General features: G+C 41.4%; 1 protein-coding gene across 11 annotated transcripts in view; it reads left to right on the top strand.

The window, feature by feature from the left end:
• The window catches only part of Stau2 (staufen double-stranded RNA binding protein 2), a 332,068-nt gene that overhangs the window by 76,948 nt on the left and 231,949 nt on the right, over nucleotides 1–23,171 (top strand). For 10 of the 11 annotated variants that reach the window (XM_075971430.1, XM_075971425.1, XM_075971427.1 and 7 more), the window contains one exon: nucleotides 8,097–8,232. The exons of the other annotated variant lie outside the window; for it this stretch is intronic. In XM_075971430.1, coding sequence (XP_075827545.1) covers nucleotides 8,097–8,232 — 136 coding nt within the window. The remainder of the gene's footprint in view (nucleotides 1–8,096; nucleotides 8,233–23,171) is intronic. 11 annotated transcript variants of the gene reach the window in all.

Raw genomic sequence — 23,171 nt, 5'->3', positions numbered from 1 at the left:
GTTGCTGGCTGTCTTTTAAAGATCTTGTGTAATCAAAGTCATGTGCTTAATGTACTTGCCATCTTCCTTTACTCTGTTTTAATCTGACACAGTCTTCCCATCTTTAGGACTTGACATTTGTGATGAATATGGGTATCATACTCATCTAGGTACCATAGTTTGTACAGTAGAGTTTCTTGGTAGAGTACGTCTGGTGTTTTCTCATGGCTATTACATTTTTTAACGTGCATATCTCCAAAGTAAAACTGAACTCAGTGCTTATAGCTTCTCATTTCCTATGGTAGTGATGACTTTGGCCACCTGCTGAAGAGCATGCCTGCAAAACTTCTCTACTATAAAGTTGATCGTATTAATAAGTAGTAAGTAAATAAGAATTTTGAAGATATTTTGAGATTGTATAGAAACATATGTAATATCCTGTTCCTCATCAAGTTTTCTTTAGCCTACCGAATTTAGCATCCATTGTTAATTTCTATGAATCTATATGAATCTTAAGTTTGCTAGTGTGATTTATTTTGAATTCTAGAATTCCTTTAAATTTGTTAGTTGTCATTGGTGCTCTAAGGGAAGAAATCCCCTCTTCTTTCATTTCTCTATTTATGTCATTGTTGATCCTTATTCTTCTGTTCTTACTGGTTTAAAGTCTATTGCTTCATTTGCTTTTTGTGTTGGGGATTAAACCCAGGGTCCCATATATGCTAAGCATGTGCTCTATCACCAAGCTACACTATGTTTTTGTTTTTGTTGCTACATCAGTGTTTTTGTTGCTTTGTTTATTTTTAAAGAAATGGTCTCACTTTGTTTCTGGGCTGGCACAAACCTGGGCTCGGGTGTTTTTCCTTCTCTTCTTCTTTGTTCCTGTTTAGTTTTAGTTGAAACCACAGATGTGCCAACATACCTGGCTTATCATTTATTTTGATGCTAAAATTGTCTCAGGTTGTGCCAGTGATTCTATGGTCCTTCCAGTTGACTCTTGGCTCCTGGTATCTTCTCATCATTCTTTGGGTGCTTCTGGCTTTCTGGTGTAGAAGGAGTTCCTAGGTCATCTTGTACTTTCTTTGTCCTGGCTATGTGCCAGTCATTTCTGCGAGGAGCTTTGCTTGGTCAATTAATCATTTTATCTTCCAGCATGTAATTGTTGGGTAGATACTATGTTCAAACTTTTCTAACTTTCTACAAAACTGTTTCTAGTGTTAGTAGCTTGTTATTCCTGAAAAACAATAGTGGCTTTTCTTTCAGTTGTCATCTATAGAGATTCAAAATTATTATGTGTAACTCTGTACCTAGCTATCGAACTTTTTATATTTAGCATTGATAATTAGAATGTCCCTTTAATATGTCTAATAACCATGTCAAAATATCCCATGATATCCATAAATATATATAATTTTGCATCAATTAAAATGTTTAAACAGTTGGGCGGTGGTGATGCATGCCTTTACTCCCAGCACTCGGGAAGCAGAGGCAGGTGGATCTCTGTGACTTCAAGGCCAGCCTGACCTACAGAGTGAGTTCCAGGACAGTCTCCAAAGCTACAGAGAAACCATGTCTCGAAAAAAACCAAAAAAAAAAAAGTAAACAAACCTGGGCCTGTGAAATGTAATGTATCAGTGGGTAAAAGGTGTTTGTCACCATCCTGACAACCTAAGTTAAATTCTTGGGATCCACATGGTGGAAGGAGAGAACCAATTTGTATAAGTTGTCTTCTGACCCCCGCATGGGTACCCACCCACTCACTCACCTCTACGTAAAGTAAATAATGTTAAAAATAATCCAAGAATTTCTAAAAGTAGATGTATTTGCAGCACCAAGCATGCAGCCTCTAATAGCCGAGGAGCCCTGAGTAGTGATCATCCTATGCAGGGGGTCCCCCCACTCAGAACGAGTGTGCTGACTGTCCCTCAGAGGCTCCTCTTAGCTCTCTGTAGATGTGCTCTTGTGAGAGGAGCAAGGTGTTCATGGTTGGGCCAGCCTCATTCTTCTGCCAGGGACGGAGAGCTGAAGCCTTTGCCACATGTGCCCTGTGCTCCCGCCACAAAACCCAGTGCCACTGCATAGAGTGCAGTGGTCTTCCTTTCAGGTGAGGGAATTATACAAGCTTCTTTCAGTTAAATAGTGTGGCTAGAATACTTCTCTTACTCTAAACACAGGTTGTGGTGGTGGCTGATGGTTTGTACCCCAGGAGTGTATAGATCGCTTCACAGTTAACTGCCCAACCTGGAATTTTCAAATAAATTAAATTCTTATTTATTTCCCTATCTTACAGATTGGGGTTTTAAAAGCTCCTCTCATTTGAATTTTACCCTGCTTATGGCTGAATAGTTATTGCAGGAAAGAATTCAAAATGTCCTAAAGTTTTCCAGGATGGCAGCTCACACTGGAGCTGAAGGCAGTTTAGCTCAGCTAGGGCTACAAAGTTAAATCTGAGGACAGCCTGTAGTAATATGGGCGGCGGGGCTGCGTCCCCAAACACCCCAGCCGCCTGCCCGGCTAGCTTTACCCGAAATAATTACACAGACACTGTATTCATTTAAACACTGCTTTGGCCCATTCCTATCTAGCCTCTTCTAGGCTAATTCTCACATATTAATTTAGCCCATTTCTAATCATCTGTGTAGCGCCCCTAGGTGCGCTTACCTGGAAGATTCTAGCCTAAGTCCATCCTGGGTCGGAGCTTCATCACGTGCGTCTTCCCTGGAGCAGGTAGCATGGCGTCTCTCCTGCGTCTGCTCCGGAGAGGAGAGCTGTCGAGTCTGACCTCACTTCCTCTTCCTCCCAGCGTTTTGTTCTGTTTACTCCTCCCACCTATCTCCTAACCAACGAGAGCCAAGCAGTTTCTTTTAATTTAACCAATGACCTTCCTCCATCAACAGCCTAGGCTACATAGGCTTCATACCTATCCCCCCCAAATCAATTAAGTCAAGCAGTTCATAAATATTGATTTCTAGGAAATATTTTAATCATTAAACTAAAATCTTTATACAATTTAAAATGTAAACTTAAAGACATATACTATACTTTATTGTTAAATTTTTTGGAAGATTGTTGGGCAGTTTCTAATAAAGTTAAACAAGTCTGCTCTATGATCCAGCACTTCTACCTCTAGGTCAATATCTTCAAGATCTGAGTTTATATCTGTTGCAAGGAGAGAGGTGCCCTTTGTTTGTCCCGGCTGCGCGGCTAGCTTACACCCGAAATAACCAAACAGAAAATGTATTCATTAAAACACTGCTTGGCCAATTAGCTCTAGTTTCTTATTGGATAATTTTTTTTTTTACAAGGCAATAAAGAGTAGGTAATATTTAGTAGGAAGTGTTAAAGGGGGCTTTAAGAATACATTGCCTGGTGAGTAAGTACAAGGTGTGTTTGGCCTGTGGGATGGCCTAATCCTTCTGGCCCATGGCGTCAGAGGAGAGGTATGGAACAGGCCTGGAATACCCGACTGTCCGGTATCAAGCAGAATTCACAGAGAGAAACCTATGCCAACCTTAGAGCATACAAGTTCCTGTGACAGGCGCATTAGAAAAGCTGACTTCCCATCAGATTTTGTGAAATCTGGATATTCTAATTCTTACATCTTAATTTAACCCATTTCTATTAATCTGTGTATTGCCACGTGACTGTGGCTTACTGGCAAGATTCTAACCAGCATCTGTCTCAGGCAGAAGACCCATCGTGTCTCTCACTTTGCCCTTCTTCCCAGCATTCAGTTCTGTCTTCTCCGGCTACCTAAGTTCTGCTCTATCAGGCCCAAAGCAGTTTCTTTATTCATTAAGCAATGAAAGCAACACATGAACGAAGAACCTCCTACACCATGTGTCTAGTCCATGACTTCCAGAAATGTCCAGGATGGCCTTATAAATACTGTTCCTAACTGCAAACAACTCGCATTCTTCATCAGTAGCAAATGAACAAATATTGGTGGTCTCATTCAATAATATAAAAATTAAAAACAGATATATGCAAACAATGTGTGAAAGATGCAAATAAAGTATTGTTTCTTCATCTCTCAAGAACATGCTAACAAATATGTAATAACTGAAGTCAGAGGGAGTCAGGGTGACGGGAAGAACTTGGTGGCTGATGGAATGTTCTCGAGTGGGGTGGGATCATGTGAGTCACTGAGCTTTTGCTTAGGGTTGTGTGTCTGCCTTACTCCTGAGGGAGAGAGAAAAGGAGACGCCCTTTGTCCTCGACTTTTCTGTAGAAAATGGATATAGAAAATTAGAGGTTTGGACTAATTGAATTGCTATTCAATCCAATTTGTTTCCTATTCTGTATAATAAAGGAATTATTAGAGCTAATGCTCTAAAAGGCAAAATTCAAGCTAATGGTACAGATTTTTTTTTATTGAGAAAAGGAGAAAAAAAAACAAGTTTCCACCTCCTCCCAGCCTCCCATTTCCCTCCTCCCACCCTTCTCCCCCTGCCCCTACTCCTTTCCCCTTCCCTCTCCAGTCCAAAGAGCAGTCAGGGTTCCCTGCCCTGTGGTAAGTCCTAGGTCCTCCCCCCTCCGTCCATATCTAGGAAGGTGAACATCCAAACTGGCTAGGCTCCCACAAAGCCAGCACATTACGTAGGATCAAAACCCTGTGCCATTGTCCTTGGCTTCTCAACAGCCCTCATTGTTCGCCATGTTCAGAGAGTCCGGTTTTATCCCATGCTTTTTCAGTCACAGTCCAGCTGGCCTTGGTGAGCTCTCAATAGATCAGCTCCACTGTCTCAGTAGGTGGGTGCACCCCTTGTGGTCCCGACTTCTTTGTTCATGTTCTCCCTCCTTCTGCTCCTCATTGGGACCTTGGGAGCTCAGTCCAGTGCTCCAGTGTGGGTCTCTGTCTCTATCTCCATCCATCACCAGATGAAGGTTCTATGATGATATGCAAGATATTCTTCAGTATTGCTCTAGGCTAGGGTCATTTCAGGTTCCCTATTCTCAGCTGCCCAAGGAACTAACTGGGGACCTTGGCTTGGGCACCTGGGAGCCCCTCTAGGGTCAGGTCTCTTGCCAACCCTAAAGTGGGTCCCTTAACTAAGAATTGTGGTTCCGTGCTCCCCTATCCAACCTTCCTTTATCCCAATCCTTCTGTTTCCCCAAGGCCCCCCTCCTTCCCTTCTAACTTTCCTCTCCCCATCTCCCTTTACCCCCCATCCCACCCCACCCCCAAGATCCCAATTTTCTCCCCGGCAATTTTGTCTACTTCCCATAGCCAAGAGGATAACTATATGTTTTTCCTTGGGTTCACCTTCTAGATTTTTTAAAATTAAATTTTGCTCTAAAGAAAGATTTCATGTATATGCATATATGTTTAACTAACTTATTTTAATACTTAAAATAAAACTTGACCTAATGTTATGTTGTATCTTTTTATTCCAAAATTAAAAATAAAGTTTACCTAAGTAGAATAAGATATTGAATGCCCCGTCCTGTCACCAGGTGAGCTCATGCCAGCTAATCTTATTTCTCATTTATCTTCCTCTTGAGGTGCCTAGGTGCATGTGCACACACACACACACAATATATAATACACATATACATACACACGTCTACACACTTATAATACATATGCATATACATACCCACACACATATAGCGCATGTGTTACATGTACATATATAATATACAACACATATATAACATGTGTTTTATATATAATATGTAATACACACATGCACGTATGAATATGTATATGGGAAATGTGACAGAGTCTTGCCCAGCCTGCTGGGGACTCACTGTGGAAGACCTCATATGGTCTTGAATTCACATCTACCAGCCTCAGCATCATGAGTACTGGGATTATAGGCCCTGGGATAGTTTTAAAAACAAGTCAGTTTTTAGTTTGCTATAACCGTGAGGGGTGTGCCCACCCACTGAGACGGTGGGGCTGAGCTAATGGGAGCTCACCAAAGCAAGCTGGACTGGGACTGATGGAGCATGTGAATAAACTGGACTCCCTGAACGTGGCTGACAAGGAGGGCTGACTGAGAAGCCAAGGAAAATGGCACTGGGTTTTGATCCTACTGCATGTACTGGCTTTCTGGGAGCCTAGCCTGTTTGGATGCTCACCTTCCTAGACCTGGATGGAGCGGGGAGGACCTTGGACTTCCCACAGGGCAGGGAACCCTGACTGCTCTTTGGACTGAAGAGGGAGAGGGAGTGGGAGGGGGAGGGGGATGGGAGGAGGGGAGGATGTGGAAATTTTTAAGTAAAAATAAATAAAAAAAATACTTTTTAAGATGAGGGCTCTTATCAGTATCAAACAAAGAAAGTAATAATTCCTCTACATTAAGATCGTGTGGGGTGCAGATTCACATTACTGCCCATTTTGCCATAGTTGGTTTGTTTTGGTGAAGGATGAAAGAGATCCTTTTATTGCATCTGGTCTCCAGGCTCACAGTTCTTCTCCAGATTTGTTTTCATGCAGATTGCTTGTTTGGCTGAGTCATTGCTTCTGTAGAATTGTCCACATGCTTGCTTTTGCTGATGGTACACTGGTGTGTTGTAGAGCCTTCCCTGGATTGTGTAAGCTACACAGCTTCAGCTCCATGTCCTTGGCAATACTGCAGTACTCGTGGGTAGTAGTCTCCTTGCTGCACTAGATCAGAAGACAGTTTCTTGTGGTGAGGGCGAGTTCTAATTGGTCTTAATAATAAAAACCCACAGTAAATGCTGGAAAAGTAAAGGAGCCAACCGCTAAAGAAACTTCTTACTTCTATTGAATCCTCAGACCGAAGGGGCAATATCCTGTCCTCATGCGCCTTATATTCCTGTCTCCACCTCCCTAGTGCTGGGATTAAAGGCGTGAGCTTCCTAAATCCTAGGATCAAAGGCATGAGATCCCAAGTGCTTGATCAAAGGTGTGTGCCACCACTGCCTGGCCTCTATGGCTAACTAGTAGCTAGCTCCACCCACTGATCTTCAGGCAAGCTTTGTTAGACTACAAACAAAATATCACCACATCGTGGTCTCTTGATTTTAAGATTGATTCATGTACTCTGGTGGTGGCAGCCAGTTAATCTGTTAGCAAGCTCCCTGTTAACACTGGCCAGGTGGCTGGGGCAGCATGCTGCTCTTGTCATCTAGAGTGTCTGGCATCTTATCACCTGTTACAAACTGGTGGTGTTTTGGAAGACATCATTCCTTTTGCTGAAATCCCAGCTAATACGAAGAACGCCCCCTTTCATCATCATCTTCTGAATACAGTTTATTCAGGGAAGGCCAGATAAGCACTTGATCTCCTTATCAGTGTCATGTGCAGATCTGGAATCAGTCATTTCTCCAAAGATGTTCTTAGGCATATTTTAAAATGGGGAGCGGTAGTTGTAAGCCACATTTTAGGTACTGGCTGACTTCAATGCTAATGTATTACATGGACCCTCTTAAGTCGACAGTGCTGTGAAATACTGTATTCCGTTAAAAATTTTAACTTTTGAGATAGAGCTCAGAATGGCCTCTACCTCAGTATGTAGCTATGGACAATCTTAAACGTCTACTCTTCTGTGTTTGAATGCTAGGATTACAGGTATGCACTGCCATGCCCTGCTTTAAGTGGTGCTGAGACCAAACCCAAGGCTTTGAACATGCTAGACCAGCAGTCCACTCCGGCCTCAACTTCTTCTTGCTCCCCTTCCCCTCTTTTTGTTTTTAAGAGAAATTTATCAGGCACTTTACTTACATTTTCAATTCATATTTAACTTGGATTACTTAATGTGTTTAATTTTATACTTTCTTCTCTGATTGCTTGTATAATTACCTCACAATTACTTGTACTTTAATTTGTTTTGTACCTATCTTTGAATGTACAACATCTTTGTGATGTAATAACAGTACCAATATTACTAATTGCATGGTTGCTAGAAATAGTTTAAATAATGTAGTTACACAGTTGAATTTTTCATTTTAATGTACAGGAAATGCTAAAACTGAAGAGGAATTTCATTAAATACTTTTTATTTCATTTATACTTAATTAGAGAATTGTATAGAAGGACCCTTCACTCCCTGTCTTCTTTGGTTATTAAATGCATTAGAAGTATAGCTTGTGTAGTTCATTGTGGAAATGTTTCACTTGTGTGCCTTCAATATTTTGTTTTTAAACAGGTAGCATAACTCCAACTGTGGAACTGAATGGGCTTGCTATGAAAAGGGGAGAGCCTGCCATCTACAGGCCGTTAGATCCAAAGCCATTTCCAAACTATAGAGCTAATTACAACTTCCGCGGCATGTACAATCAGAGGTTTGTATGCTTGCTTTGGTTCTGTTGCTTATTTACTTATTTTAGGCATTTTGTAGAAGTGTCTGATATCTAAGACTATTTTCATTGTGAACACAGATGACGCTGGACATTTTGGGGATAAACCCGACTCACCAAGAGAATTAGAAGTTAAAAACAGAACACAAACCCCCATAACTCCAGAAACCCACTTTACTGCGTTTCCAGTGTACACAGGTTGCAAGGCGATCTGCCATGTGACGGTCTCATCCCTCAGCACACTAAACTTACTCTTTCCTGATTTGACTACATTAATGGCTTTGAGAGTTTATCATTTACAGCAGTGTTATTGGAGAGAGGACTTACTAAGTCTTTGCTGCATAGGGCACAGTCCTGACAGTTGCTGGTATATCTTACAAGCATGGTAGAAATCTCAAAATAAAACTGAGATCTCTTTTGTAAAAGTTAGGGAAAACTCATTATAGGGGAGGTGGAAAATGCTAGAAGATTTTTTAAAAAAGAAATATTTTGCCTTCCAAGAACTAGTTACTCTTAATATTTTGATTTACTTTATTTTTAGCTAGGTAGTGGTGGCATATGCCTTTAATCCCAGCACTTGGGAGGCAGAGGCATGTGGATCTCTGTGAGTTCAAGGCCAGCCTGGTCTGCAAAGCAAGTTCGAGGAGAGCCAGAGTTGTTATACTGAGAAACCCTGTCTTGACAAACAAAAAAACAACAAAAACTTATACTTTGTATAGAAATGTTTTTAACTGAAATGAAGCTGTTCTTTGGATCCAGCTTCTGTAATATTACTGAATAATATATGTATACATATATATTACATAATACATATATGTAACATGTACAGTAAAGTGCACATACCCTTAGTGTATGTCTTGATGACCTTATGTATATATGCGTCTGTCCTCTCTCCACCGACTTCTAACATACGTGTGTGTCTATGTGTCACCTCTCAGATCCAGGCACAGACATTGCCCTTCCCCACAGGGTTCCTTGCACTCCCTGCTCTGACACGCCCTCTAGCCTCCCTTCTGTTGTCACGGATCAGCTCTGTCCCACAAACAGTTTCAGCACTTATCCTCTCTGCTTCTTTCATTGTGAATGATAGTTCTCTTGCTTTGAGATCCATTAATATGGCTTATTTTGTCTCTCTTAATTGCTGAGCAGTGCTCCATCATGTCTGTGTCTTAATTTGTTTAATTATGTGCAATATGGTGTCTTTTTAAACCCAGTCTAGTGACCGTTTGTCGTATTTTTAGTATCTGAGAAACATTTTTTGCTGACTATAAAATGCCTCACATGGCTAAGGTATCTTTTATAAGTGCATATCTCATTTTGATCACCTAGGCTGTTTTCCACCCGTCTCCTTGGATTATAAGTAAATACTGCAGTAAATACCATTATAAAAATCTTCTTGTTGGAGTCTTTTACAAATATTTGTTTTATATTTTTTCCTGAATGTACATTATTATAGGAAGAACATTAGAATTAAGAATAATATATTACTCAGTTACATTAAAAGTTTGTTCTATTTTTTTATAGCATTTGAGAATGCATTTTCTGTTTGACAGCTCTGGATTTGAAATATATTGCTTTGCTTGATTGCTAGCAAGTGAAATTGAAAAGCTTTCTTTGATACTGACTGCTACCAAACAGGACTGTTCTCAGGTGTTTTCTGCTTATCTTTTTATTTGCCCGCTGATTTATTTTTATCACATTTTCTGACTAGTTTTCAAATATTTGTGTTAACACTGTTAGCATTCAGTTTATTTTATATGTAATTTTTCTTTTATTTTTGTGTCTTGCTATAGTTTTATTAGCTTTTGATATTTAAAAAGCAGTTTCTTTGTCTTTTTTTTTTTTGAGACAGGATTTCTCTGTAGCTTTGGAGCCTGTTCTAGAACTCACTCTGTAGACTAAACTCCATTGTATATATACACCACATTTTCTCATCAGGTTGGCTCTATATCTTGGTTATTGTGAATAATAGAACAGTAAGCATAGATTCAGCTATCTCTGCCTTGTTGACTTATGTTCTTTGGGTGTATATTTGGGAATGGTGTTGATAATTCTGTTTTTGCTTTTTGAGGAACTTCTGTGCTTATTTCCATGGTGGCCAGACTAAGACATTTCTTTGTATTGTAATATAATGAGTAGATTCATGATAGTCTTCTTTAAACGTCCTTTTTTATTTTTTGATATTTATAATAATTGTTTACTAAAACTTTGACTAGTGAATTTCTTATTTTCAAATAAAGCAGTGTGGTACTAAAGGCTTTGTATGTGTTTATGTTCTAAAGGAGGAGGAAGTCAGTAAGAGGGGTTCAGAAACTGAGGAGGTTCCACTTGACAAAATCTAAAGAAGTGGGCTGGGGTGGGGTGGGGGACAGGGACAAACAGAACCATGGGACTGGATGCAGGGAAGCAGATGTCTGGCATGCGGCTGCCTGGAGCAGCAGTCTGCGCCTGGAACTGGCACCCAGGGAAGAGGAGGTCATAGGAGGGGCAAGGGTCATGTGACGTGACTTGACTCTCTCTGTTCTAGATGTTCTGTTAAGACTGTTAACTTTTCCCTTCCCTCTCATTCTGAGATCGGATTTGTGTATGTGTGGGGTAAGGGATGAACTCACCCTTCTCTAAGGACTCCACTTATCAGTGAGAAGCTTTTTCCTCACACTTCTTCAGTCTTCATGATTTCCACTGATAACACAGAGGGACGGTAGGTGAACCCCCAGGCTACCACACTTCTCCCAAAGGCAGCGCTACTCAATAAGCTCTGAAAGTTGTGATTTCACATGTGGCCTCAATTTGCCTGTGACAGCTTAATCTGGAAGCTGTTCCGGGAAATGTGGAGAACTAGAGCAAGGCAGTTCACTTCCTGTCCAGTTCAGGTTAACTGTAGCTGCGTAAGGCAGAGACTGAAAGGCTAAGTCCAAGAAACGTAATTTACAGGCGAGTGTGAAAGTTTACTACTCAAGGTCATATTATATAGAAATTAGCTGTTGCCCATTGATGGAGGAAGGTCATTGGTTAAATAAAAAGAAACTGCTTGGCCCTCATTGGTTAGAAGATAGGTGGGAGAAGTAAACAGAACAGAACGCTGGGAGGAAGAGGAAGTGAGCTCAGACTCCACAACTCTCCTCTCGGGAGCAGCCGCCTCAGAGAGAGGCCATGCCCCACTCCCGGGCAGACACGTGTGATGAAGCTCCAACCCAGGATGGACATAGGCTAGAATCTTCCCGGTAAGACCGGTGCTCACAGATTATTAGAGATGGGTTGATCGGGATATCAGAATTAGCCAGTAAGGGCTAGAGCTAATGGGCCAAGCAGTGTTTAAATGAATACAGTTTGTGTGTTGTTATTTCGGCCATAAGCTAGCAGGCGGCTGGGGTGTTGGGGAAGCAGCCCCGCCATCGCTCTTATCACTACAAATGGCGTCCGACGTGATGGACTAAACCCACTTAAAAAACCTGAGAAGGCTTAAAAATAAGGGAGAGAGAGTTTAACACAGATTTTTGCTGTTTGTTGGTGGCGTGCTGTAGAGAGATTTCCTGATTCGGCAACAGCAGCAGAAAAAACGCTGTGTCGTTTTAAAGCGCAGCTTCTTGGGGTTGTGCTGCCAGTGTGAACTCTGGCTTTAAAGCATTTGTGGCACTCTGCTTGCTAGAGGCAAGCAAGCGCTCTCATCTAAGAGAAGCTTCCTGACTCAGCTTTAGCTGCAAAACCCTGCAGCTCATTAAGAGGTCCTGCCACGAAACACTTAAATGGTGTTGACGAAAAGCTGAACGCATGCTTTTCGGTTTTCAGCCATAGCAGGAAAAAAGCTGCACCGTTTAAAAATGCCAGCTTTCTGGGCTGTCCTGCCAAGGCAAACTCTGACTCTTTTATGCAGGTGGTTCGTGCGGTTTGCAAGCACAGGCTGCTGAAGCTCGCTTGCTGGCAGGGACCTTGAAATGCCATAGAGTTGTGGCAGTAAACATGGCTACAGCCAGTACCTCAGCCATGAGGCTGGAAAGCTAAGGAATGGGCTGGATCCAGCCGTCAAAGCCACAGCTTTAGTCCTACTGATATTGCTTGGTAAATTAAAGACTCATGTGGTCAGAAAAACAGAGAGAGATACAGTAAAGAGAGCGTCAAAGACAAAGAAAATTTTTAAATGATTTACAGCATGTTAAAAATATATGCAGACTAAAAGTTAAAATTCTTAAAGTAAAAAACAAAAAAAAAGGAAGAGAGTTGTTGTGTGTGGTAGTACACACCTTTAATCCCAACACTTGAAAGGCAGAGGGAGATTGACCTCTGTGACTTCAAGGTGTGGTAGCACACGCCTTTAATCCCAGTGCCTAGAAGGCAGAGACAAACAGTTCTCTGTGAGTTCAAGGTGTCCTAGTGTACACCTTTAATCCCAATGCCTGGGAGGCAGAGACAGGCAGATCTCTGAGAGTTCAAGGACAGCCTGGTCTACAGAGTTACTTCAGGTCAAAGATACAGAGAACCTGTCTCAAAAAGCAAAGAGTTAAAAGTAAAAATAAACAAAATAGAGGTTAAAACAAAGCTGCACAAAGATGGAAAATACACAGAGAATTTTGATACTGTATGCTATTATGCTCTCTTTAAATTATTTAAATGCTGAGGAAGGAGCAACAGATGCTAAAAGATATTTATTTATAAATGCTGCTGAACTAATCCAACATAGATATTTTGATGCCTTGACTTTGAAATTTGGATCTATGGACATGATGCTTTGGAAAGGAGTTTTTTATTTTGTTTTCACAGAGGATGAGACCCTGTTCATTTCTTCTATTCGGATTTGGTATGATGGACCACGCCCTCCTGAAGGGTTGGTGTGAGCACCTTCAGAAAATTGCTTCGCTCAACTGCCAACTGAGATGGAACTAGCACACAGGTTATACCATGAAAGACCTAATTAACGACGCCCCCATTCAGCAGGAAGCAGTTTGGAGAGAAATAACTGCGCCCATATTCCCAAAAAATGTTTATAAATGTTCTTTTACATTTAAAGGGGGATATGATATAGGTATGAATAATTTGCATTAGTATAGATTTTGCTTTATTGATAGAGATTTACGGTCAATTTTGTTATATGTATATGTATTTCTGATATTGATTAAGGTACTGTGATTGTGTAGTTCATTATTAAAATGTAATGTATAATTAGGAAATATAGGTTGTTGATGGATAATCATAAATAATAGTCAAGTTTGCAGTCATGTTAGTTAATATTTTCTAGATGTGCGTAGATATATTTTAGATAGGCATTCTTCATATTTTTCAAAGATTATAGAATATGGCATTTTAAATGTTTTAATAACTTAGGATTTTTCATGACAATGAGACATTATGCTCCTGGCAGCACCAATCTACTTCAAGAGGAAGATGGGCATCGAAGAGGCTCGTTATGGAGTTTGATAGCCATTTGGGCAAAAAACTGCTCTTGCCTGGACTATTGCATAAACTGGACACAGAGAACCCGCAGAGAGAGGACTACTGAACTTGCCTAAGGTGAGATGATCTTTCGGGGTTCCTGATTCATGAAAGAGTCTGCGAGACATTCTGCAGGACACAACAGATAGTGACTGAACTGACTTTGAATTTTCCTGCTTTATGGAAATGTCTGCTGGATACCATGGGCCTGAAGGCTGAAGATGGATGCCCCAACGGTACAGAGGAACTTTGGGTGACTGTCCAGGCAGCGAGATGTCTCTGTCATTTCTAGTTTTAAAAGTTGCTTTTTTCTTGTTTGCTTATGTAATATTGTATCTTTCTGGAGTCTTTGATGGAGTTAAGAATAGTTAGTTATAGTTATAGTTTTCCTTAGTTATGATAAAGATTATTGTAACTTTTATTTGATAACTGTTTCGTTATATGTAATTTTGCTATGTTAAAGTTAAAGCCTTTTTTTTTGTTTAAACTGAAAAAGGGGAAATGATGGAGGAAGGTCATTGGTTAAATAAAAAGAAACTGCTTGGCCCTCATTGGTTAGAAGATAGGTGGGAGAAGTAAACAGAACAGAACGCTGAGAGGAAGAGGAAGTGAGCTCAGACTCCACAACTCTCCTCTCGGGAGCAGCCGCCTCAGAGAGAGGCCATGCCCCGCTCCCAGGCAGACACATGTGATGAAGCTCCAACCCAGGATGGACATAGGCTAGAATCTTCCCGGTAAGACTGGTGCTCACAGATTATTAGAGATGGGTTGATCGGGATATCAGAATTAGCCAGTAAGGGCTAGAGCTAATGGGCCAAGCAGTGTTTAAATGAATACAGTTTGTGTGTTGTTATTTCGGCCATAAGCTAGCAGGCGGCTGGGGTGTTGGGGACGCAGCCCCGCCGTCGCTCTTATCACTACAGCCCATGCTATTGCTTTCTTTGTTTTCTGCTGTTGGATTTTCTTTGTTTGAGCTCATCTAGAGGCCTAAGTAGAATGTTCTTTCCTCTGTTCTGTTTTGTGATGAGTGGAGAGAGATTCATTCTGTACCGACTGGATTCTGAACTACTTGTCCCCTGTTAACACCCAAGATGCGTGGCAGTGGCTGCATCTTGTGTTGCTTTTCTTCCTTGTCTGAGACCTTACTTGACATGTTATTAGCAGAAAGCATTTACTTTTCAAATGGCAAACTATATATAGGATGCCTAGCCTACATCCCATGTGTGTCGTGGGATAGTTGTGAATATGGCCCAGCATGTTTGGAGTTGAAATGTTGTAATGTCAAGAGATTGGACACCTACGGGAAGGTTGGCGAACAGTCTATGAATGTTAGTTAGCTCCCTATTACTATGACAAAACAGTGAGTGGAGAAGTAGCTTCTGCCTGTAACCCTTACATTTGGCCATTCGGCAGGCTGAGACAGGAGAATAGCATGAATTTGAGGCTAACCTAGGAAACAAAGTGAGATGACCCCATCTTTAAAAGGAGGAAGGGTGCTCATTTTTAACTTTCACGTTTTCAGACTGCATTTCTGTAGGAACTCCCAGTGTAGTTGAGGTCAGCCTTGAATTCCTGATCTTCCTGCATTACGTCTTGATTACTCAGATTCCAGATCTGCAATTTTGGATGTGTCCAGCTCTGGTGAATGGGCCCTGTGGCTTTTGGAGCTGTGGTGAAGCAGAATATCCTGAGAGTCCATGACCGAGGAGGACAGTCATTTGAAAGGTGCCAGGAGCAGAGGGAGAAAGAGGGACAGTCAGGTTTCATGTGTGTGTGTTTGCACATGCATAGTTATGCCATCACGCATGTGTGCAGGTCAGAGGACAACGTGCAGGAGCCAGTGCTCTCTCTTATCACTTGGGTCTTGGAACTCAAACTCTGATTGTCAGGTTGGTTAGTAGCAGGCACGTTTTCTTGCTCATCAGTGTAGCTGGCCCCATTCTGCCATCTTTTTATAAACAACGTGGAAAAGAATAGAATGGCGTAAATTAGGCATCCCATCAGCAGTTGATCGGTTTGTCTGTTTCCAATGAAGAGCTATTGTTTGGCAGATGGCCTCAGAGCCCTTGTTCTTCTGAGACAGATTTGGAAACGGCACAACTCAGACTGTGCTGTATGAGGATGGCATTTTTGCCCGGGTAACTGGGACATTGGTTGGGCAGCCCTCAGGCAAGTCGGACACAGGGCTTGGCTTGTCCTCATTTTTATTTCTCCTTTTCTTAATCCTTTTTCTTTTTCTGACTTTATTTTCAAAGAAGCTCACTCTTACTGCACTTCATAAGTGACGTGTAGTGTGTGCAGTAGACTTGGAGCGGAGAATGGGCGAGGTGGTGTGTGTGTGTGTGCACATGCGTGCTTGTGTATGTGTGTGTGCACATGTCTGTGTGTCTCTGCGTGTGTGCATGTGTATGTGTGTGTACGTGTCTATGTGTGTGCTGTGTGTGGTTTGTATCTTAGGGGAATGTCAGAAACACTTGTATAGACTATTCATTCCAGCGTTTATTTTCACACTGGGTTTGGGGCAGATGGAGACTTGAATTTCTAACTCTGGGGTGTGTGGCCAATTTGCAGCAAAGGGGATTAACCTACTCACATTGCTGCAGATCACAATAATTTTATTCTGTTATTGGAAGGATACTAGGCAAGAGAGGTAGCTCTGGGCCCAGGGTCCCCAGAAGAGGGGTCTGTGGTGGATCTGCGGCACATGGAGTTATTTAGGAGTCTACATAGCTTGCTGTGATTTTGTTTATCCAGTGTCCATCTTCTTCCTCAGAGGATTTGGCTCTGTTTACTTGTCGTCAGTCACCTTGGAGCAGTTTGATATGCACTTATGCCGTGTGGTGGGCGCAGTTTGTGTTAGGAAGAGGCCTGGGTGCCTGCAGCTCCTGTACCCAGTTCCTGCTATAGTTATTTATCATGGTGCTGGTGCAGTTACTGACTTATACTGAACAGGTCGGAACTAATAGCAAGGTAAGCAAGGGAGACAGACATGGACTGTTTTCCCTAAAACCTGCTCTGTTCTGTGAGCAAAGCTCGGCGCCCAGGTCGGCGTCTGCCCTTGTAGCACTGGGAAGAAACCTGTGCCCCCTGAAGAGTCTGACAGGTGGAAACTCAGCAGAGTAAAACTTGGAGATTTGTTTTCATCCACACTGACTTTATTTCAGCTCATTGATTGCCAACGAAGTTAGAAATAACGAAAATTCTGCCAGGAGTGGTGGCGCACACCTTTAATCCCAGCATTTGGGAGGCACAGAAAAGAGAGTCTCTGTGAGTTCGAGGACAGCCTGGTCTACAGAACGAGTGCCAGGACAGCTAGGGCTGTTACAGAGAAACCCTGTCTCGAAACAAGAACAAAAAGATTCTGACTTATGAAAATAACTCACGTGTTAATTAGATAGGTTGAGTATCCCCCATTCAAACACTTGAGACCAGAAGTGTTTTAAATGTTGGAGTCTGTTTTTGAGTTGTGGATAATTTGCACATATATAATGAGGTATCTTGGGGATGAGACCTAAGATGACATGAAGCTTACTTATCTTTCATGTGTGTCTTTACATATACCCTGAAGGTGATGTTATATTACAATTATTCTGTGTGCAAAATAGTTTTTGCACATTCAACCATTGTATTATGGTCCATAGTATTTCAGATTTTGGAGTTTTGGATTGGAGATGATCAACCCATGTTTCAAGTGTTATTTAAATTCCTTGTTTTGAGGGTTCTTGCATTGTCGGTATGAATTCATTGTTTGTAAAAACCCCTTGAAAACATTTGCAAGTACAACAGCAGTTATTTTTGAGAAACCTACAGTTTTGGTTTTGGCCACTAGGTGGTGCTTGCGTATTACTGAAACATAGAGACTAGCTGGGTTCTCCAAGATGAGTGTCTAGCTTATCAATGAAAAGTTGAACTCTGCAATTACCAGCGTTCAACCAGTTTTGACCTGTTGATATGCTGGTTTCATATCATTTAGCCGTGTAGGAAAAAGTCAGCTAAACAGCTTTAAAATCTTGTAGCTAAATAGAATAAGCATGAAGTTCTGAAAAGCAGGATTTTTTTCTAACAGCTAAGCATGCCTTAGCACTTGTTCTCCTGTATTCCTTGGTTTGAGAATATATTCCTTTTATATTGTATGCTTTACATATGACATACATGCCGGAGCTATAAAAATGATGATTCTTCATAAGGACAACACCTTATAAAACTGATATAGAAGTGAGAGGAGACTGAAAAGTACATTTAAAAGCATTTTTTTCTCCTGTGTTTACATGTGTCTGCAGTGTTAGAGACTCTTCTTAATGAGAAATGAACCTGAATATATAACTGAGCATTGTTGAGCCAGAGAAGATACTCTGAACATACTGCCAAAGCAGAGGAAAGAAGAGTGACCTCAGTGCTCCTTATGGCACAGATATAAACATCTTTAAGAAAAAATTAGGCAAATTTATACCACAATTAAATGACGCTTGCCCCAAGAAAACAAGATTAGTTTAGTGTAGTAATAAAAATAATCAACTGTATTAATTGAATGGAGGAAAACTATATGAGCTTCTGATTAGAAGCAGAACAGCATTTGATGAGCCAGCATTTGTTCATGTTATAGACTGAACAAACTGGAAATGGAGATCGGGACTTCCCTAAGCATCTCTTCTGGTATTGTACTTTATGCTAATGACCAGAGCAGTGGTGTGGTTCTCACCCTTCCTAATGCTGTGACCCCTTAGTACAGTTCCTCATGTTTTGGTGACCCCCCCCAACCATAAAATTACTTCCGTTGCTACTTCATAACTGTAATTTTGCTATGGTTATGAATAATAATGTAAATATCTGTATTTACCAATGGTCTTAGGTGACCCTTGTGAAAGGGTCCTTTGACTTCCAAAGAGGTCACAACACACAGGTTGAGAACCACTGGTTCTAGATACATTCTTTGTGAGGTCAGGACCAAGACACTTCAGTTTCTATTGTACTTGGACTCTGGTACATGCAGTAAGAAATAATTGGTGAGAAATGTTAGAAAAGAAGTATAGCTCTTTTTTTTTTATCTTAAACACTGATTCTTTGTGTAGAAAGTTCTAAGGCATGAAAATCAAGAGCTGATAAGAGAGTTTCATGAGGTCACAGGATACGGCCAATACACTGAAACTCAGTGGTTGTTCTGGTTGGTCCTGAGCAACTGGGCAGTTGCAATTGCATAAAAAATTGTATTTAGAACTAAAATGAACAAAACGTGCACAACCTGTTGTTGAAAGCTATAACAAATCGCTTCTATTAAGGAAGACTCTTCATTTGTTAGACAATCGCTTCTCCGAATGTTAACATGAAGATGAAATAAATTTTCAGTGAAATCCTAGCTGTCTATTTTCACAACACTGGCATTTATATAGACATACAAAAAGCTGGAGTAAACAAGGCAGTTTTGAAAAGAACAGTTTGAGAGCTTACACTGCCTGATTTTATGGCTTGCAAAAACCTATTTTAAGGTTTGGGGATATAGTTTAGTTGGTTGAGTGTTTGCCTAGAATACTAACACCCTGGATCCAATTGCCAGCACCATATAAATCTGACCTGTGCACTTGAGAAGTGGAGGGAATGCAGGAGGATCAGAAGTTCAAGGTCACCCTTAGCTTCATAGTGTACCTGAGGCCAACCCAGGCTTCAAGAGACCCCCTCCCCCAATCCCCTATATGATCAAATCAGTGGACAGTGGAATATTGACAGAGTTAAAGATCAGTAGAACAGAAAAGAACAGAGGTTGCCATATCGTAGACCATGGTCCCAGATGTGTTTGCTTGTTTCTGTGTGGCCTGCTAATTAGGAAGTTTTTTCATTTATTGATTGTTTGTATATCCCGACCACAGTTTTCCCTCTCTCCTTTCCTCCCAGCCTCCCATCTACTCCTCTTCCTCTGTTTCTGTTCAGAAAAGGGCAGGCCTCCCATGTGTATCAGTCGGCTATGCCTCCCACATCAGCATTTCAGGTCTCAGTGGAACTAGGCACCTCCTCTCCCCTTAAGGCTGGATGAAGCAACCCAGTAGAAGGAAAGAGTCCAGAAGCGGCAGCAGAGCCAGAGACAGCTGCTCCTCCCACTGTTGGGAGTCTCACATGAAGCCCAAGTCACACACTTGTAACGTACATGCAGAGGGCCTAGGTCAGTCCCATACAGGCTCCCTCGTTGTCAGTTCAGTCTCTGTGAGCCGCCCCATGAGCCCAGGTTAGTTGATTCTGTGGGTTTTTGTATGGTGTCCTTGACCCCTTTGGTTCCTGCAATCCTTCCTCCCCTTCTTCTATAGGATTCCCTTAGCTCTGCCTAATGTTTGACTGTGGGTCTTTGCATCTGTCTGCATCAGTTGCTGGGTGAACCTCTCTGATCTCTCTGATGGCTGTTGGGCTAGGCACCTATCCGTGAGTACAGCAGAATGTCATTAGGAATCATTTTATTGACTTTTTTTTTTTGCCAGTCATGTTTGGTTCTGTCCTAGGACTCTGGGCTACCCTGCCTTTGGGTCCTGGCCCTCAGGGGTAAGGTCCTTCTCGTGGTTGGGTCTCAAGTTTGGCCAGTCGTTAGTTGGCTACTCCCGCAATTCTGTGTCACCTTTACCCCAGCTCATCTTGTAGATAGGGCAAATTGTAAGTCGAAGGTTTTGTGGCTGGGTTGGTGTCCCTATCCCTCCATTGGAAGTCTCTTCATTACAGAAGATGGCTGGTTCAGACTCCATATACCCCATGGCTAGGAGTCTTAGCTAGAGTCACCCTCACAGATTCCTGAGAGTTTCCAGTACACTAGGTTTCTAGCTCTTCCCAGAGATGACCCTTATTCCAGTTGTCTCTCTCCATCCTCCCATGAACTGATGCCTCCTGTTCCCACTCCCACCCCCCATCCGGATTTCTCTTCCTGTCCACCATTGATGTCTATTCTACTTCCCCTTCCCAGGGAGATTGAAGCTCCTCCTCCTCCCGTTGAGCCCTCCTTGTCACCTACTGTCTCTGGGTGTGTGGATTGTAGCATGGTTACCCTTTACTTTACAGTTAATATCTGATTATAAGTGAGTACATACCATGTTTTTCTTTCTGGGTCTGGGTTACCTCACTCAGAATGATCTTTTCTAGTTCCATCCATTTGCCTGCAAATTTCATGATGCCATTGTTTTTAACAGTTGAGTAATACTCCATTCTACAAATGTTTTCTTTGTTCTTTATTCTTCTTCAGTTGAGGGACAGCTAGGTTGTTTCCAGGTTCTGGCTATGACAAACAAAGCTGCTATGAATATAGTTGAGCACATGTCCTTGTGGTATGATTGAACATATTTTGGGTATATGCCCAGAAGTGGTATAGCTAGGTCTTGAGGTAGATAGAGTTTCAATTTTTCAAGAAACTGCCATACTGATTTCCAAAGTGACTTCAAGTTTTCATCTCCACCAGCAGTGGAGGAGTGTTCTCCTTATCCGCATCTCCATCCGCATCTCCACCAGCAGTGGAGGAGTGTTCTCCTTATCCGCATCTCCATCCGCATCTCCACCAGCAGTGGAGGAGTGTTCTCCTTATCCGCGTCTCCATCCGCATCTCCACCAGCAGTGGAGGAGTGTTCTCCTTATCCGCATCTCCATCCGCATCTCCACCAGCAGTGGAGGAGTGTTCTCCTTATCCGCATCTCCATCCGCATCTCCACCAGCAGTGGAGGAGTGTTCTCCTTATCCGCATCTCCATCCGCATCTCCACCAGCAGTGGAGGAGTGTTCTCCTTATCCGCATCTCCATCCGCATCTCTACCAGCAGTGGAGGAGTGTTCTCCTTATCCGCGTCCTCTCCAGCATGAGCTCTCACTTGTGTTTTTCATCTTAGCCATTTGGACAGGAGGAAGCTGGAATCTCAGAGTTGTTTTGATTTGTATTTCTCTGATGGCTAAAGATATTGAACATTTCTGTTTTTCTCAGCCATTTGAGATGCTTCTGTTGAGAATTCTCTGTGTAGATTTGTACCTCTTTTGTTGGTGTCTAGTTTCTTGAGTTTTTAAATATATTTTTGATATCATTTCTCTGTTGGGTGTGGGTTAGTGAAGATCTTTTCCCATTCTGTGTGGGCTGCTGTTTTATCCTTTTGATGGTGTCCTTTGTCTTGTAGAAGCTTTTCAGTTTTATGAAGTCCCATTTATTAATTGTTGATCTTGCACTATTGGTGTTCTGTTCAGGAAGTTATCTCCTATGCCAGTGCATTCAAGGTTATTCTCCATTTTTTTCTTCTGTCAGGTTCAATATATCTGGTTTTATGTTGAGGACTTTAATTCCCTTGGACTTGAATTTTGTGCAGGGTGATACATATGGACCTATTTGCATTCTTCTACATGCAAGCATCCACTATTTGTTGATCAGAACCAGTTGTTGAAGATACTTTGTTTTTTCCATTGTATAATTTTGGCTTCTTTGTAAAAAATTAATTGTTCATAGGTGTGTGGATTTATTTCTGGCCCTTTGATTTGATTACACTAGTCAGCCTGTCTCTTTTTATGCCAATACCATGTAGTTTTTATTACTGTTGCTCAGTAGTACAACTTGAAATCAGGGATGGTGATACCTCTGGAAGTCCTTTTTTTAAAAAAAATTGTTTATCTGATGTTGCTTAAACCTTGGTAAATGGTATCTGTTGAGAAAATTGCCTATTTCTTTTAGGTTTTCCAATTTTCTAGAGTACAAGTTTTGTAAAGTATGGCCTAGTGATTCTTTGGGTTTTAGGTCCCCTTTCATTTCTGATTTTGTTAATTTGGATATTTTCTCTCTGCCTTTTGGTTAGTTTGGATAAGGATTTGTCTATCTTGTTGATTCTCTCAAGGAACCAACCTTTTGTTTCATTGATTCTTTGCATTGTTCTTTTTGTTTCTATTTTGTTGATTTCAGCCCTCAGTTTTACTATTTCCTGATGTTTGCTCCTCTTGGCTATGTTCCCTTCTTTTTGTTCTTGAGGGTTCAGGTGTGCTGTTAGGCTGCTAATATGAGCTCGCTCCATTTTCATGAAGGACCTTAGTGCTATGAACTTTCCTCTTACCACCGCCCACACTGTGTCTCATAGGTTTGGATATTTTTACATCTATTTTCATTGAATTCTAGAAAGCTTAATTTCTTTCTGTTTCTACTTTGACCAAGTGATAATTCAGCAGAGAGTTGTTCAGTTTCTCTGTGTTGCAGCTTTTTATTTTTTCTGTTGTTGTTGAAAACCAGCTTTAATCCATGGTGTCTGATAGGATACAGGCGATAATTTAATTTTTTTTCTATTTGCTGAGACTTGCTTTCAGACTGAATATGTGGTCAGTTTAGTAGAAGGTTCCATGAGGTGCTGAGAAGAAGGTATATTCTTTGGTGTTTGGGTTAAATGTTCTGTATATGTCTGTTAGGTCCGTTTGAGTCATATTATCTGTTGGCTCCATTATTTCTCTGTTTTGTTTCTGTCTGGACAACCTGTCCATTGGTGAGAGTGGGATGTTGAAGTCTCCCGCTATTAATTTG

The sequence above is a fragment of the Microtus pennsylvanicus genome, chromosome 5 (assembly GCF_037038515.1).
Source record: "Microtus pennsylvanicus isolate mMicPen1 chromosome 5, mMicPen1.hap1, whole genome shotgun sequence".
NCBI lineage: Eukaryota > Metazoa > Chordata > Mammalia > Rodentia > Cricetidae > Microtus > Microtus pennsylvanicus.
This window is presented reverse-complemented; position numbering and strand designations above follow the sequence as displayed.